General features: G+C 38.0%; 1 protein-coding gene across 1 annotated transcript; it reads left to right on the top strand.

The window, feature by feature from the left end:
- Positions 1 to 5431: 5431 nt before the first annotated feature.
- Positions 5432 to 13422, top strand: LOC128685339 (heterogeneous nuclear ribonucleoprotein U-like protein 1; the record flags this gene model as incomplete). Its single annotated transcript, XM_070103713.1, is given in 1 exon segment — positions 5432 to 13422. A coding segment is annotated over 1 exon segment (210 nt), but the record flags the coding sequence as incomplete, so codon positions are not given.
- Between the last annotated feature and the right edge of the window lie 2218 nt (positions 13423 to 15640).

Below are 15640 nucleotides of genomic sequence, written 5' to 3'. Positions count from 1 at the left end.
AAGATTAAATGAATAAACGAGAGGGTAGAAGTTTCACAAGTTATGTAAACAAACGTTGTTGTTACCAGCCCGGACACGAATGGTTTCTGTTAACTCTATCAAGGCCACCAGGAAAACATCTCATATTTGTTAATTTATATGTCTGTGTTATGTAACATGTTTATTATATAATTTTGAAAAAAAAATCATAGATGGATTAAGCAAAATGTCTATATTAACGTTTTATACACATTTAATGCACCGCAGTGATTATTGTGTTATTATCATTATTAATATGGCGTCTTCAAGATCAATTACACTTTCAATGAGTGGCTCTGAGACAGACAAGCAGACAGAAAGACAGACACAGGTAGACAAAAAGACAGATACACAGGTAGACAGAAAAACACACACACAGGTAGACAGAAAGACACACACACAGGTAGACAAAGACACACACAGGTAGACAGAAAGACACACACACAGGTAGACAAAGACACACACAGGTAGACACACAGGTAGGCATGATAATTGTGTGTGGAAGTTGCATGAGGGTCTGTTCCTAAATGTGCTCATTTCTGTAATATACAGGGGTGAGACATGGGAGAATGTGAATAAACCCAGTGAAAAAAAAAGAGGGTACAATAAGAGAACGTTTTATTAACATCCATGGGTCCAAACTGTGTAACACTACCAGAGGTTATTAGGAGCAATGTCACAATAGGTGTAGAAGTTTTCACAAATACGTTAGACTTGCACCACCTCCAAGTGCCAGATCAATCAGGTTGTGATAGATATGTGGGCCATCGGGCTGCCAGCCCTAAAAGCCTATTTGGTCAGGCAAGCACCAAACAAACCTGGCCCCAGGACCGAGATGTGAGAGTAGGAAAATTCTAAAAAGCCTCTGAGGATATATCTAAGGTAAAGATGGCACACTATAAGACAAAATATTTTGTATACTAGTATATTGGACACAGCCTGGCCCATGGCTGGGCTCCGAGAGTAGCAAGACTATTGAAACACGTCAAAGGTATAGCCATTGTCTGCATATTAATACGTTGGACACAATTAAGAGCTTAATTAGAACACAAGGTCAGAAGTTCACGGTTCCCGTCATGTGTTGCATAGGACAGGATTTTTTTATATACTATGCACACCCACTACGAAGACCCCCATTTTTTCATGTCTGTGCTAAAATTTGCCGTTCACAGCTTATATGAGGGCGTTTTGATTAAGAGGTAGACTTGTATCTGCAACACTGGCCTCAGTGACAAATCTACATAAGACAGTGAAAGGATTAAATTAACAAGGTTATGCAGTGGAACCCCGGATTTCGTACTTTAATTCGTTCCAGAAGGTCGTTCTAAATCAGAAACGTATGAAAGCCGAAGTAATATTTCCCATAAGAAATAATGTAAATACAATTAATCCACTCCAGACACCCAAAAATATTAACAAATACATTATTTAAAGAATAACTGTAGTTTTACGTACAGAAAACAATGAGAAATAAATATAAATGACTAATTTTAATTACAATGAACATTACATACCATTATTGAAGACTCTTGTTGGCGTATTGAAGAAGGCGAGGAGGAGAGAGGGAGTTGAGGTTATTTGGAAGGGGAATTGCCCTCTATAAGGACTTCAGGTCAAAGCCCTCTCTGGGGCTACTTCCTGTGAAGGCTTCCTCAGCCCTGTAAGATCTTAAATAGGTATTACCAAGGCTGACTCCTCCTTAGGAAAATTAATGAATAGAAAAAGAATAACAACATAAAAATATAAACACTTTGTTGTTATAATTGAAAATATAAAACATTTAAATATGAACTTTTATCCTACGTGAAAGAGTAATGAAAAATGAAATATAAAAAATGATATTTGAATTCAACGCTAATATGTACAGTTGGACTGGGGTGTCTGATTGATGTTGTTGACACCGTGCCTTGTAGAAATTGTAGCTGTTGCTGATGATGGGGGGGGGGTGTCACAGCTGTTGAGTGACAACCCAACGACTATTTTGTCACAGTATCTCCAGCCTAGAATACTCCGTCAAGATGATAGGAACGCAGGTCCTTCACCACTGCAAAGATGAGGGGTAGTTGCCTGGGGTTGACTACACTCGGGTACATAGATCAAGGGTGATGTCCCAGATCTTATGTAAAGTTCGTCTCCTTCAGCACTGTCTCTGTGGTTGCCAGATGACCCAAGCTGACATTCCAAGCTAGAAAGAGACAAAAGTTAACCACTGCTTGAGAAATCACTCTCCATGATAAGTAAAGCATTTAAAACAATGGTGAGGATTTAAAAGCAAAACACGAAAATCAAGGCAGTATGAACTAAGTCTTAGAATTGGTTAAAAGTGAAGCTTTTAACCAATATATCCACTAAAATAGGAGCAGAGGCTTTTACTTACAGTTGTGTGGGAGCTGAGAGTCAAGTGATTATCCATTTGGTCGGAGCCCCCCACGTCACCTTTCCGGGTGGAGAAAAGGGGGGGGGGGATAGCGGGAGCTAGACACTGACCCTACCTTAACAAGCAGACTGGCAATCAAACTATCGTCACCATATACTCGCTCGCTACTCCTATCTGTTGAACTTTACCCTCACACTTCCCTTCTTTGCCTTTTACTGGCACTAGACCTCTGTCACACCAAAAGTCTGTCCAGAGAGCTCTGTTTCTGGTGCCTCTTTAAGATTTTCTTAAAATGGGACAAGGTATTGTCACTGAACATGTTGCAGATATGGCTTGTCTGTTTTGTAAGCATATTTACCCCTTTTGCAACTTTATCTTCTGTGATTTCTACTTTCTTTGCCAGGATGGAACAGATTGTTAATTTCGACTTCCCATACATCCTGGCAAGCTCGGCTAAACGTACGCCACTTTCATAATTTTCTACAATCTCTTTATTGAACTCTATCGTGTTTCTCACCTTTACCAAAGGAATTTTCTTTGGGCCCATGGTGGCTTATTTCTCAGTCGCAGTCAATAAACAAGCCCAAAAATTGCGAAATGTTTCGGATGAATGCTCAGCTACTGGATCACTACAACAAGGTCCTAGATGCACTAGAAGACAAAGAAGAATGCAGATGTAATATATACAGACTTTGCAAAAGCTTTCGACAAGTGACCATGGTGTAATAGTGCACAAAATGCGTGCTAAAGGAATAACAGGAAAAGTTTTTAGATGGATCTATAATTTCCTCACAAACAGAACACAGAGTAGTAGTCAAAAGAGTAAAGTCTGAGGCAGCTATGGTGAAAAGCTCTGTTCCACAAGGCACAGTACTCGCTCCCATCTTGTTTCTCATCCTCATATCTGACATAGACGAGGATGTCAGCCACAGCACCGTGTCTTCCTTTGCAGATGACACTCGAATCTGCACGACAGTGTCTTCCATTGCAGACACTGCAAGGCTCCAGGCGGACATCAACCAAATCTTTCAGTGGGCTGCAGAAAACAATATGAAGTTCAACGATGAGAAATTTTAATTACTCCGATATGATAAACATGAGGAAATTAAAACTTCATCAGAGTACAAAACAAATTCCTTCCACAGGACGGATAATGAGAACTTTCAAAACTAGGGATGCCAAGCCCATGATGACACTCTTCAGGTCGCTTGTTCTATCTAGGCTGGAATATTGCTGCACACTAACAGCACCTTTCAAGGCAGGTGAAATTGCTGACCTAGAAAATGTACAGAGAACCTTCACGGCGCGCATAAAGAAGATAAAACACCTCAATTACTGAGAGCGCTTGAATTTCCTGAACCTGTACTCCCAGGAACGCAGGCGGGAGAGATACATGATTATATGCACCTGGAAAATCCTAGAGGGACTAGTACCGAACTTGCACACGAAAATCACTCGCAACGAAAGCAAAAGACTCAGCAGACGATGCAACATGCCCCCAATGAAAAGCAGGGGTGTCACTAGCACGTTAAGAGACAATACAATAAGTGTCGGCGTCCGAGACTGTTCAGGTGCCTCCCAGCATACATAAGGGGGATTACCAATAGACCCCTGGCAGTCTTCAAGCAGGCACTGGACAAACACCTAAAGTCGGTACCTGACCAGCCGGGCTGTGGCTCGTACGTTGGATTGCATGCAGCCAGCAGTAACAGCCTGGTTGATCAGGCTCTGATCCACCAGGAGGCCTGGTCCCAGACTGGGCCGCGGGGGCGTTGACCCCCAGAACTCTCTCCAGGTAAACTCAGTGAGTGACAGAGCCAGACTGAGACATGTACACATGAGAGTAGCGGCATCCTGGGTGGGCAGACGCTTCTGATCAGTACGATTTCCGGATGGAGGTACGAAATCCGGACCAAAATTTCACCCAAAAAAGGTTATTTGAATCCGAATTGTACGATAATCGGACTGTACGACAACCGGAGTACCACTTTATTATTATACAGAAGCAGTGATTGATTAAATTCCAAGTACTGTTAATGCATAAAATGGGGCTTGTAATAATTTGGTAGAATTACCGACAATATGTAAAGTAAAAGGGCACAAATGCAACTAATGTGACATTTTTAGTGTGGTAATGTTTCGCTTTCCAGGAGCTTCGTCAAGCAGGTAACGGCTTGACAAAACTCCTGGAGAGTGAAACATTGCCACAATAAAAATGTCACATTAGTTACACTTGTGTCCCTTTACTTTACATAAAATGGGGCTTTCTACAGTATACAAAAGAAAATATGAGCGCACACATGCCAAATGGAAACACAAAATTCTCTTTCTTTAATCTTCAACTCTGAAAGGTTAACAATAGTCTTCTCCCATTTTAGTGTTGGTCTAGTTACTTGTCAACAATTTCAGTAAATTATAAGATTCAAGGTGTTGGAACAAAGATTTTGGTAGTTGATTGCAATTATGGATAAAATTCCATGAAAATATCAATTGATTGCAATATGGGGACAGTTGTCCCCACATTGTCCCTCAGTTTCCCCTCCATCTTCCAGTCCTTATTCTTTCTTTCCAGCCTAATCAGTCTTACTACATTCTCCCCTTCAATCTTTTCCCTCTATCCTCTTTGCTCCAGTTTTTCACCTTATCTCCCCATCTTTTCAATGTCCACTAGCTTTTCCCTTTCCCAGCTGTGCCTTTACCCTTAACACTTCTTCTCCAGCTTCCCTTTACTCCTTACCCATTCTTTTCCAGCTGCTGAACCCTTCTTACCTCCTCTTTCCTAGCTGCCCTTTTCCCATTCCCTTACCCTTTCATCTGTACTCCTCCAACCATATCCCCCCTCTCCCTTTTGCCCACTAATGTCTCCCTCACATGCATGTGCCAAATTTTCCATCAGCTTTCATTTCCCATCCTCTTGGCCCCTGCCTTCATTACCTTACTTTCTTCTGGCCTTCTCCCATCTCCCTATTTTTCACCCCCAGCTTCTTTTTCCCTTCCTGTTCATTTTCAGTTTTTTAACCCAAGTTTAACTTTCAGGGTTACAATTATGGAAGTCAAGGCTATGGAACGACTCAGCCATATGGAACTTCAGGAACTACCAGTCAGTCAAGTGGTACAACAGGAAGCTGGGGAGGACAAAGCAGCAGTTGGAGTGGCACTGGGCAGCAGCAGTGGGGCTCTACATACAATAAGCAGCAGTGGGGTACTGGCTATGGCTCTGGAAGCCAGAGCAGCCAGAGGAGGTAGAGGAGTTGTCAGTGGAACAAATTTCCCATGGCAATTGTTGGGAAGTTGATATAAAATTTATCTTTAGTGGGAAGAATTAAACGTAAGTATGGGTTAATGTTGGTGTTAACCATTTGATCTGTGCCCTGACTATGTAGGCCAGTTAGCCTTTATCATTATGTATCCTTATTTAGTGTTCATCACATTAGGGTAAGATTTTTACTTGTCATAGTAGTGTCTGAGCACACTTTAAATATTAATGACTTGAACGAATTTGTGAAAGGTTAAGTGGTGTCAGGTATAGGATGAATGCTATAATGTTGCTTGAGGAGTTATTTACAAGCTGAGACAGTCAGGATTAATCCTGATAATGCATTATATTTAACAATAGAAATGTAGGAAATCTATTTGCATTGGCATATTGAGCGTTTGCTGTACATTTAGTTAATAGCTATAAAATACACATGTTCCAAGCTTTTAGATGATATGATAAAGCTACTCGATAATGCTAAGGAATGAGGTGTTTGCCACAAGCAGTGTACAAAGTCTTCTTGGGAATGAAGTCACTACCTGAAATTGCTTGTAAATGTCTTGACGTATTGATCAGATTTTTTTATATACAAGTTTGAGAGGTTTGGTTTCAGAAATGTGTATCACTTTGTTTTTCTTTTTTTATAATTTAATTAGTTTAACTATTTTTTTAAGCTGAAAATGAGTGGAATATTGACATTATTGTTGAGATTCAAATGATAAATAGTACTATACATAAATGCAGAAAAGCTTTTAGTTCTCAGTACCTGAATAAACTAATTCAGTTGAAGACTGGAAAGAACATATTTAGTTAATATATAATTCGATATTCGTGTTAATCACAAGTAATTATATTCTATATTTATTTAATTTATAGTGTTAAATGTGTTCTTTCATTATTTGTACCAGTTATTCTATTTCTGTCATGGCTGCCTCAATTATTAATTTTTATATTAAAGATAGCATGATATACTACGTATATACTTGTAATTTTAGAAATCCTTTTTATTGAGAGGAAGTGCACCCATTCTTCAGGGTAATTGTATGTGGTGGTAATAGATTATTACCTCTTAACACATGGTTGATCATGTGTGGAATGTGTTAGTTGAGGCTAGAATGCTTGCAAATACTGGCTATAATGTATACATACATATTGATTGTAACTAGTTTCAGTAAGTTTGCAAATTTTTGAGTGAGCCGTAATACTTTGGGTATCCAGTAAGGGGAAATTTTCTACTCATTACCTCTTGTTTAGGGATGGGACAATACCAGAATGTTTATAGGTACCGATACTCAGTTTTAGGCTGATTTTGATACCACCAAAATTAAGATACCATCAGAATTAGCCAATACTAATATTTTGGCACACCCCTGCTTTTGTCAAAACAATTCATAAATGCAACAAACAGATTCTTTCGTTGAAGTATTTGTGACTTGCATAATTCATTGTAAACACTTGGTTAACATATCCCCACCCTGTTAAATCATCCTTACTCTGCAATCCTACTTTGTCTTGCTCACAACTTGTTTAACCCTTTCAGGATCCACACACCCCCATCCCCAATCCCCATATGAAACTTGTCCAGAGGGTCCAAAAATTTTCAAAAACAAAATGTGAAATAGTAGATAATATTTTTCTGAAGGTAATGAAACAAAAAGTATGAAATTTGAAGGAAAATTGGCGAAATTACGCTATTGCGAATTTTGCTGTGTCGGCAATATTTATGCAGCGATGCTTTTGCCCACAGAATCTGTTTTAGGCCAAATATATCCCTTTCAGGGTCTGTGCCGTACATATACGGCTTAAAAGCCAGGGCCCAAACCGTAGATCTACGCCATGAGCTCAGCTCGCTCAGATAACCTGTGAGAATGAATTTGGGCATATATATGAGACAATACGACTATATGGTAAGTGAGCACCACATAAAACAAATCCTGCAGTGCGTAGTGCATAACGAAAGAGAAAAAAATGCGACCATAATTTTGGATTACAACAGCTACTTTGCGGGGTTCACATGTTTTTTACAGTTGTATTTGCGATTTCTTGGTCTTCTTTGATTGAATGGAATATATATTACAGAAGTAGGGCTGATTTTGATTGGTTTTACTACTGAAAATGGCTTGAAACTGCTCATAGTAGTGGAAATGTTCAATTTTTGTTGACGTTCAAGAGTCAGCAAATATCGCCACGAGTCTAATACGCATCAGCTGGTGGGTCTAATACATGTTCACGAATGTGCTGATATTATTTATACAATTATTACAACATTCCATAATGGTAAATCTTCTATTTTTTGGTGTGAATAAAAATTCATTATGTGAATAAGAAATCAAAATGGAATTCATTTGTAAAGCCTGAAAACGTAACTAATGTATAGAGGAAGTGTTAGTTTAGTGCCAGGAATGCCTGCACTGTTTATTCTGAACTCTATTTTGAAATTGGAATATTTTGAACTTTGTGTTAAATTGGCCAAATTACCAATTTCCAATTACTTTATTGGGTAGTTTAAATAGTTTACTGGGTAATTTCTTGGCCTCAATCGACAAAGTAGAAGTAATACTAGCGAAATAGCTAAGAATTTGGTCAAATAGAATAATGTAATTGGCCCAAAGCGAGAGTCAAAGTTGGCAAAACCACCAATGCATAAATATCACTGAGGCATCAGAATTTGCGAGAGCATAATTTCGTCAGTTTTCCATCAAATTTCGTACTTTTTACTTTATTACCTTTGGAAAAAGATCATTTCATAAGAAAAAATAATTTTTTTTTTTTTAAATTCTTGGACCCTGGCTGTCACACTTGAGATTTGGCCTCTGGACCCTGAAAGGTTAAATTGTTCCACTCGACCAAATTATTGACTATTTTGCACAATGCCTTCCATTTTATTAACCCTTTGACTGTCGACGTCGTATATATACATCTTACGAGGTACCGTGTTTGACGTATAAATACTCATAAATTCTAGCGGCTTCAAATCAAGCATGAGAAAGCTGGTAGGCCCACATGTGAGAGAATGGGTCTGTGGTCAGTGTGCACCATATAAAAAAAATCCTGGAGCATGCAGTGCATAATGAGGAAAAAAAACACCGACCGTTTTTTTTTATTAAAATGCCGACTTTGTGGTCTATTTTTGTATAGTATTTATGGTTGTATTCTCGTTTTCTTGGTCTCATTTGATAGAATGGAAAACATATTATAGAAATAGAGGTGAATTTGATTGATTTTACTATAAAAAGAACCTGGAAATGGAGCTCAAAGTAGGGGAAATGTTTGATTTTTGCCAATGTTCAAAAGTAAACAAATGATGTTATTATCCAATAAATGTCGAACTAGCCATTCTAATATGCAGTCGTGAATGGGTTGATGTTATTTATACAATTATTACAGTATTGCAGTAGTCTGCATAACATAGTAAATCTTCTATTTTTTGTTTGAATAAAAATTCAAAATAGAAAGCAAGAGTAATATCAGAGGCTTGGAGACGTGACTGATGAACAAAGAAAATGTTATTTTAGAGCCAGGAATGTCTGCATTGTTCATTTTGGACTTTATTTTGAAATTGTCATATTTTTTAATTTTTGTGAAATTGGCCAAATTGCAAATTTCTGACCACGTTATTGGGTAGTTGAAATCGGTAAATGGGCAGTTTCTTTTACTCAATCGATAGAAAAAATGGAGTTCTAAAGAAATAGCTATGGGTTTGGTCGACTGGAACAATGGAATTAGCTGAAAATAAGGGTCAAAGTGGGCGAAATCGCCGCTTTGTAAATATCGCCGAGGTCGCTAACTTTGTGAGAGCGTAATTCTGTCAGTTTTCCATCATTTTTTTTTTTTGGTGTCATTACAATCAGGAAAAAATTCTCTTATCATTTCATAAGAATTTTTTTTTTTTTAAATTTTGCCACACCAGGAGACACTTCAGGATTGGGGATTGCGACAGTCAAGGGGTTAAGGACAGATTGAGGTTTCCCGCGCGCGGAGCAAAAAAAAATTCGAAAATATATGAAAACTGAGTTATTGTTACCAAAAAATAGCTGAACTTTCTGGCTACACGCTGGTATAATTATTATCCTTGTACGATGTTTCTAAAAGGAATTACAGCCATTTATAACAGGCATGGTGACAGCGCTGACGCAACATATTGCGTAAGAAGCGCTGACTCAGCTTTGTTGACGTTTTTGTTACGTTTTTCCCCGTGTTATTTTTATCGTTTTCGTATATCTTTGTGTAAAATATAATACAAATTCACCATCTGAGATCATTCCCGAATGGGCGGAGCTACTATGGTCGCGGTACCAATTGGGAACCCCTGGGAATAGTGCACAAAATGGCCGACACCTCCAGCCAACAAAATATTCCATACCCACGCTAATATCAAATATAAGGCTTATTTATCTATCATAATTGATCTATTATGATATAATGCAATATAATAATAGCATATAAACATAAAAAGTACATCTCAAAAAAAAATATATAGCATAATATGACGCCCCAAGGAATAAATTTCTATCGATATTTCCCCTGAAGGTGAAGAGAGGGTCCGACCTCTCTCATCAGTGATGAGAGAAAACGGATTTACAATGGTTAACTGTAATAAACACTCGTAGGCCGCGGAAAAAGTGTAAAATAAAGCGAATTTTTCGGGGAAAAAAATTGTTCCCGGGCAGCGGGGGTGCCGCGCGCTGCGGCCTATATCTCGAAAGTAACTTATTTACCTATTTAGGGGAACAGCACCTTTATTTATGATTGAATTGACTTTATTTCTCACAACAAACATGGGAGAATGATTGTTTTACGGGGTAGCGATTCTGTTTCCGAACTATCCAAAATATTTTTAGATTTGTGGACAACAAGGCCGACATCTTCCAATATATCAAAAAAGTTATGAAACTTTATTTTTTTTAGCAAGAAGATAAGGTTTATTTTAGAATTCACATCGATAAGTGATGGAATTAGAGTTGTTCTAGCAGCAGCAAGTGTCAAAACCACTTGTCCAAGTACCACTGAGAAATTGTGCCCTGCCAAATGCAATTTTTCGTAAATTTTGCATATTTCATTTCCTTTTTGGCCGATATGATTGAAACTTCAGCACAGCATATTCGATATAACCTTCTAATAGTACACCAAAAATGAACGTAATCGGTCCATAAAAAATATGTCGTTAAAATTCTGACCGCATCCAACCTTAACTGAGCAAAAAAACCTCCCAATCAATTCCAGTATTTCAACTATCCAGTAAAGTGATCAGAAATTGGTAATTTGGCCAATTTCACACAAATTTAAAATATTCCAGTTTCAAAATAGGGTCCATAATAAAAATGCAGGCATTCTTGGCACTAAAATAACATTTCCTCTGTTCATCTTTATTTTTTATTCACAAAGAATTTTCACACCAAAAAAATATCAGTGCATTCGTGAACATGTATTAGACCCACCAGTTGACGTGTATTGGACATGTAATGTTTACTGTTGAACATCAGCAAAAATCAAACATTTCTGCTACTTTGAGCTCAATTTTTAGCTATTTTCAGTCCTAAACCCAGTCAAAATCATGTCTACTTCTGTAATATATCTTCCATTCTATCAAATGAGACCAAAAAAACATGAATATAACCACAAGAGTCATAGGAAAATACACCACGAAGTTGCGGTTTTAAACCCAAAATACAGTTGCAGTTTTTTTCTCATGCACTGCATACTGCAGTTTCTTTTATATGGTGCACACTTACCACGTAGACCCCTTCTCTCGTATCTTTGCCCAAATTTAATGCTCGCAGCTTATCTGAGTGAGCTGAACTCTTGGCATAGAACTACAGCACGGACCCTGACTTTAAACCCATAAAACAATAGCACAGACCCTGAAGTGGTTAATAATAATTTCACTGTACACTTTATTCGATATTCTCAACAGACTTATTCTGAAAAATTGTTAATGCTCTTTGCTCATCCTTGGATTGTTTTCCCTCTTTTGTGCATATTTTTTTTTTTTTTTTTTTTTTTTTTTTAAGTCGGCCATCTCCCACTGGTGAAAGTTTTTCTTTTTCGGGCCACCCTGCCTTGGTGGGAATCGGCCGGTGTGATAATAAAATAAAATCTCCCACCAAAGCAGGGTGACCCAAAAAGAAAGAAAATCCCCAAAAAGAAAATACTTTCATCATCATTCAACACTTTCACCTCACTCACATATAATCACTGTTTTTGCAGAGGTGCTCAGAACACAACAGTTTAGAAGCATATACATATAAAGATACACAAAATATCCCTCCAAACTGCCAATATCCCGAACCCCCTCCTTTAGAGTGCAGGCATTATACTTCCCATTTTCAGGACTCAAGTCCGGCTATATAAAAATAACCGGTTTCCCTGAATCCCTTCACTAAATATTACCCTGCTCACACTCCAACAGATCGTCAGGTCCCAAATACCATTCGTCTCCATTCACTCCTATCGAGCACGCTCATGCATGCAAGCAATCCAAAAAAATATCCCCTCCTTTTAACATCTAAATCCTTTGTATCCCAGCTACTACACCCCCATTAAATTTTACCCGCTGCCTTGTGCCCTTCCATAGTAGATATAATAATATTCCTATGATGTTTAAAAAATTTTCCAACCATACCATTTATAATGGATTAAAACTTTTAGCCAGTTTCATTTTACATATGAAAGGATTTTATCATTTTTTTTCATGAAGGGCACTCTTATTTAAAGCTCTAAATTGTTGAAATACAAGTACATATTTCATCCCCCTCTTTACATCACAAAATTTCCAATCATAGTGTATTGTGTTCCTTGGATCAAATCTGATTGCCTCCTATTTTTGGCCTGGGATATAGCCCCTAGGGGTTTAGAGCTTTCTCATGAATGTACTCTAATTTGTGCATGTGCACATGCATGTTGCTGGTCAGAAACAAGGAAGAATGGAAGCTTCTGTAAATACCATGGACTGCTGTAGCTTGAAGGGGTGAGGGTCTTCAAAAAGAGTGCCTTGATGTAGGTAAAAGGCTCTTCATTCAGGAAGCTGGAACTACCCTTTCCTTGGATCAAGCTTGATTGCCTTGCATTTCCCATGACCCCTACCAGTTCAGCATTTCCTCACAAATATAATCTAGCTGGAATCTCCTGTACTCTCAGGAGGTGGCTTGATGGTTGTCAGGAACTGGATCCCAAGAATTGCATCTGTTCTTCCCTTGGATGTAACCCAATTGCATCTTATTCCCCAGGCTCTTGAAGGCAGTCTTGATATATGCAGAACTTTGACTTTGTATGTCATCCAGCACTCATGACAATTAAAAAATATACACATAAGAAAAGGAAAGCTCAAATTAAACACACAAACTAACATGAATAACTCATGCAACATATGCTATCATAAGCTAAAATAACTGGCATCATTTAAAAATCCCATTAAATTATGTAAAACTCCCACCTGTTCCCAAAGAGACTTACAGGAACCCCAGTAATTTTAACATGATGAAAGTGGAAAGGCTTAAGGCAAATAGTTAATGTGTCACAGTCAGCTACATCCCGTAAGCTGTACTGGGGCAGGAGCACCGGTAAACAGGTGGCTATGGGCATGTGTGCACACCTGATCCTCCATAGACTAGAGATTAGAATGTGATGATTCCTGTTAGAAGAGGGCCAAACACCCATGTATGTAGAGTCTACCAGGCTTGCCACTCACCAAGGACATTGTAAGGCAAAAGTCTAATTGATAGCAACCCTTTTGGGTTTAGCATACAATTTGATTATATTATTCTCAATAGCAGCCTTTGCTTTTTCATCTGCCCTTTTATTTCCCAAGACACCAGCAAAGTGAAGCTGTGGAAACCTCGAAGAGTTGTCTTTTTGAATGGGGTTCCTAGCTGCTGAAGAGCTTCATCCAAGGAACTGAAGCTGCCCTTTTTAGTCAAACCTGATTACCTTCCATTCTCCAGGTGCTTCATAATTGAAGATCATTATGAATTTTGTTCTTAGATATACATAGTGATCCTAAGAAGTGGATCAGTCATTATTAATTTATATTTATGGGGAAGTGCTAACCCATAGGAAGGGTTAGTACTCCACTTTGATCAAACCTGCTTACCTTCGATTTCTCATGGCACTGTGACCCCCCTATATGCTTAGCACTTCCCCTGATTAAAATAAAACGTACTTTCAGTGGTTTTATTGCTCTGTAAATATAATTACAATACTTTCTAGGGAAAAACCTTTGTCATGTAAATGCTACAAGGCCCTCTTAAGGTTTCCTAAATGTGTATCCTGAGAGCAGACAAGACAATATAATTCATGTTCATAGTAGAGAGATGACAATTATTATTGATGCCTTAGGGTACACTGGTGGGGGATTCTTAAAAAATGGTGGACTAACTGTATGACTGTACCATTCCAAGGAAGTTCTTTGATGGTAGTTAAGGCTCTTGGTCCAGGAAGCAGAGCCATTCTTAGTTTAAATTGATTTCTCCCATTTCCAAGATTCTATCAGCGTTGTATGACCCTTGTGGGTTTATCGCTTAGTTATGGTTATAATGATAATCCAAGGTGCTATATGACTTAAAATTTTTTGAAAATATAAATTTGATTCATACAACTTGAGCCTCTTTTATATATTTTTTATATATATTTTATATATATATTTATATATTTTTTATATACATTTTATATATATATTTTTTATATATTTTATATATATTTTTATATATATTTTTTATATATATTTTTATATATTTATATAGTTTATAAACTAAAAGAGGAGGCAGTTAGGGTAAGATATAAACAGCTATTGGAGGATAGATGGGCTAATGAGAGCATAGGCAATGGGGTCGAAGAGGTATGGGGTAGGTTTAAAAATGTAGTGTTAGAGTGTTCAGCAGAAGTTTGTGGTTACAGGAAAGTGGGTGCAGGAGGGAAGAGGAGCGATTGGTGGAATGATGATGTAAAGAGAGTAGTAAGGGAGAAAAAGTTAGCATATGAGAAGTTTTTACAAAGTAGAAGTGATGCAAGGAGGGAAGAGTATATGGAGAAAAAGAGAGAGGTTAAGAGAGTGGTGAAGCAATGTAAAAAGAGAGCAAATGAGAGAGTGGGTGAGATGTTATCAACAAATTTTGTTGAAAATAAGAAAAAGTTTTGGAGTGAGATTAACAAGTTAAGAAAGCCTAGAGAACAAATGGATTTGTCAGTTAAAAATAGGAGAGGAGAGTTATTAAATGGAGAGTTAGAGGTATTGGGAAGATGGAGGGAATATTTTGAGGAATTGTTAAATGTTGATGAAGATAGGGAAGCTGTGATTTCGTGTATAGGGCAAGGAGGAATAACATCTTGTAGGAGTGAGGAAGAGCCAGTTGTGAGTGTGGGGGAAGTTCGTGAGGCAGTAGGTAAAATGAAAGGGGGTAAGGCAGCTGGGATTGATGGGATAAAGATAGAAATGTTAAAAGCAGGTGGGGATATAGTTTTGGAGTGGTTGGTGCAATTATTTAATAAACGTATGGAAGAGGGTAAGGTACCTAGGGATTGGCAGAGAGCATGCATAGTTCCTTTGTATAAAGGCAAAGGGGATAAAAGAGAGTGCAAAAATTATAGGGGGATAAGTCTGTTGAGTATACCTGGTAAAGTGTATGGTAGAGTTATAATTGAAAGAATTAAGAGTAAGATGGAAAATAGAATAGCAGATGAACAAGGAGGCTTTAGGAAAGGTAGGGGGGGTGTGGACCAGGTGTTTACAGTGAAACATATAAGTGAACAGTATTTAGATAAGGCTAAAGAGGTGTTTGTGGCATTTATGGATTTGGAAAAGGTGTATGACAGGGTGGATAAGGGGGCAATGTGGCAGATGTTGCAAGTGTATGGTGTAGGAGGTAGGTTACTGAAAGCAGTGAAGAGTTTTTACGAGGATAGTGAGGCTCAAGTTAGAGTATGTAGGAAAGAGGGAAATTTTTTCCCAGTAAAAGTAGGCCTTAGACAAGGATGTGTGATGTCACCGTGGTTGT

The sequence above is a fragment of the Cherax quadricarinatus genome, chromosome 5 (assembly GCF_038502225.1).
Source record: "Cherax quadricarinatus isolate ZL_2023a chromosome 5, ASM3850222v1, whole genome shotgun sequence".
NCBI classification, from domain to species: Eukaryota; Metazoa; Arthropoda; class Malacostraca; order Decapoda; family Parastacidae; genus Cherax; species Cherax quadricarinatus.
This window is presented reverse-complemented; position numbering and strand designations above follow the sequence as displayed.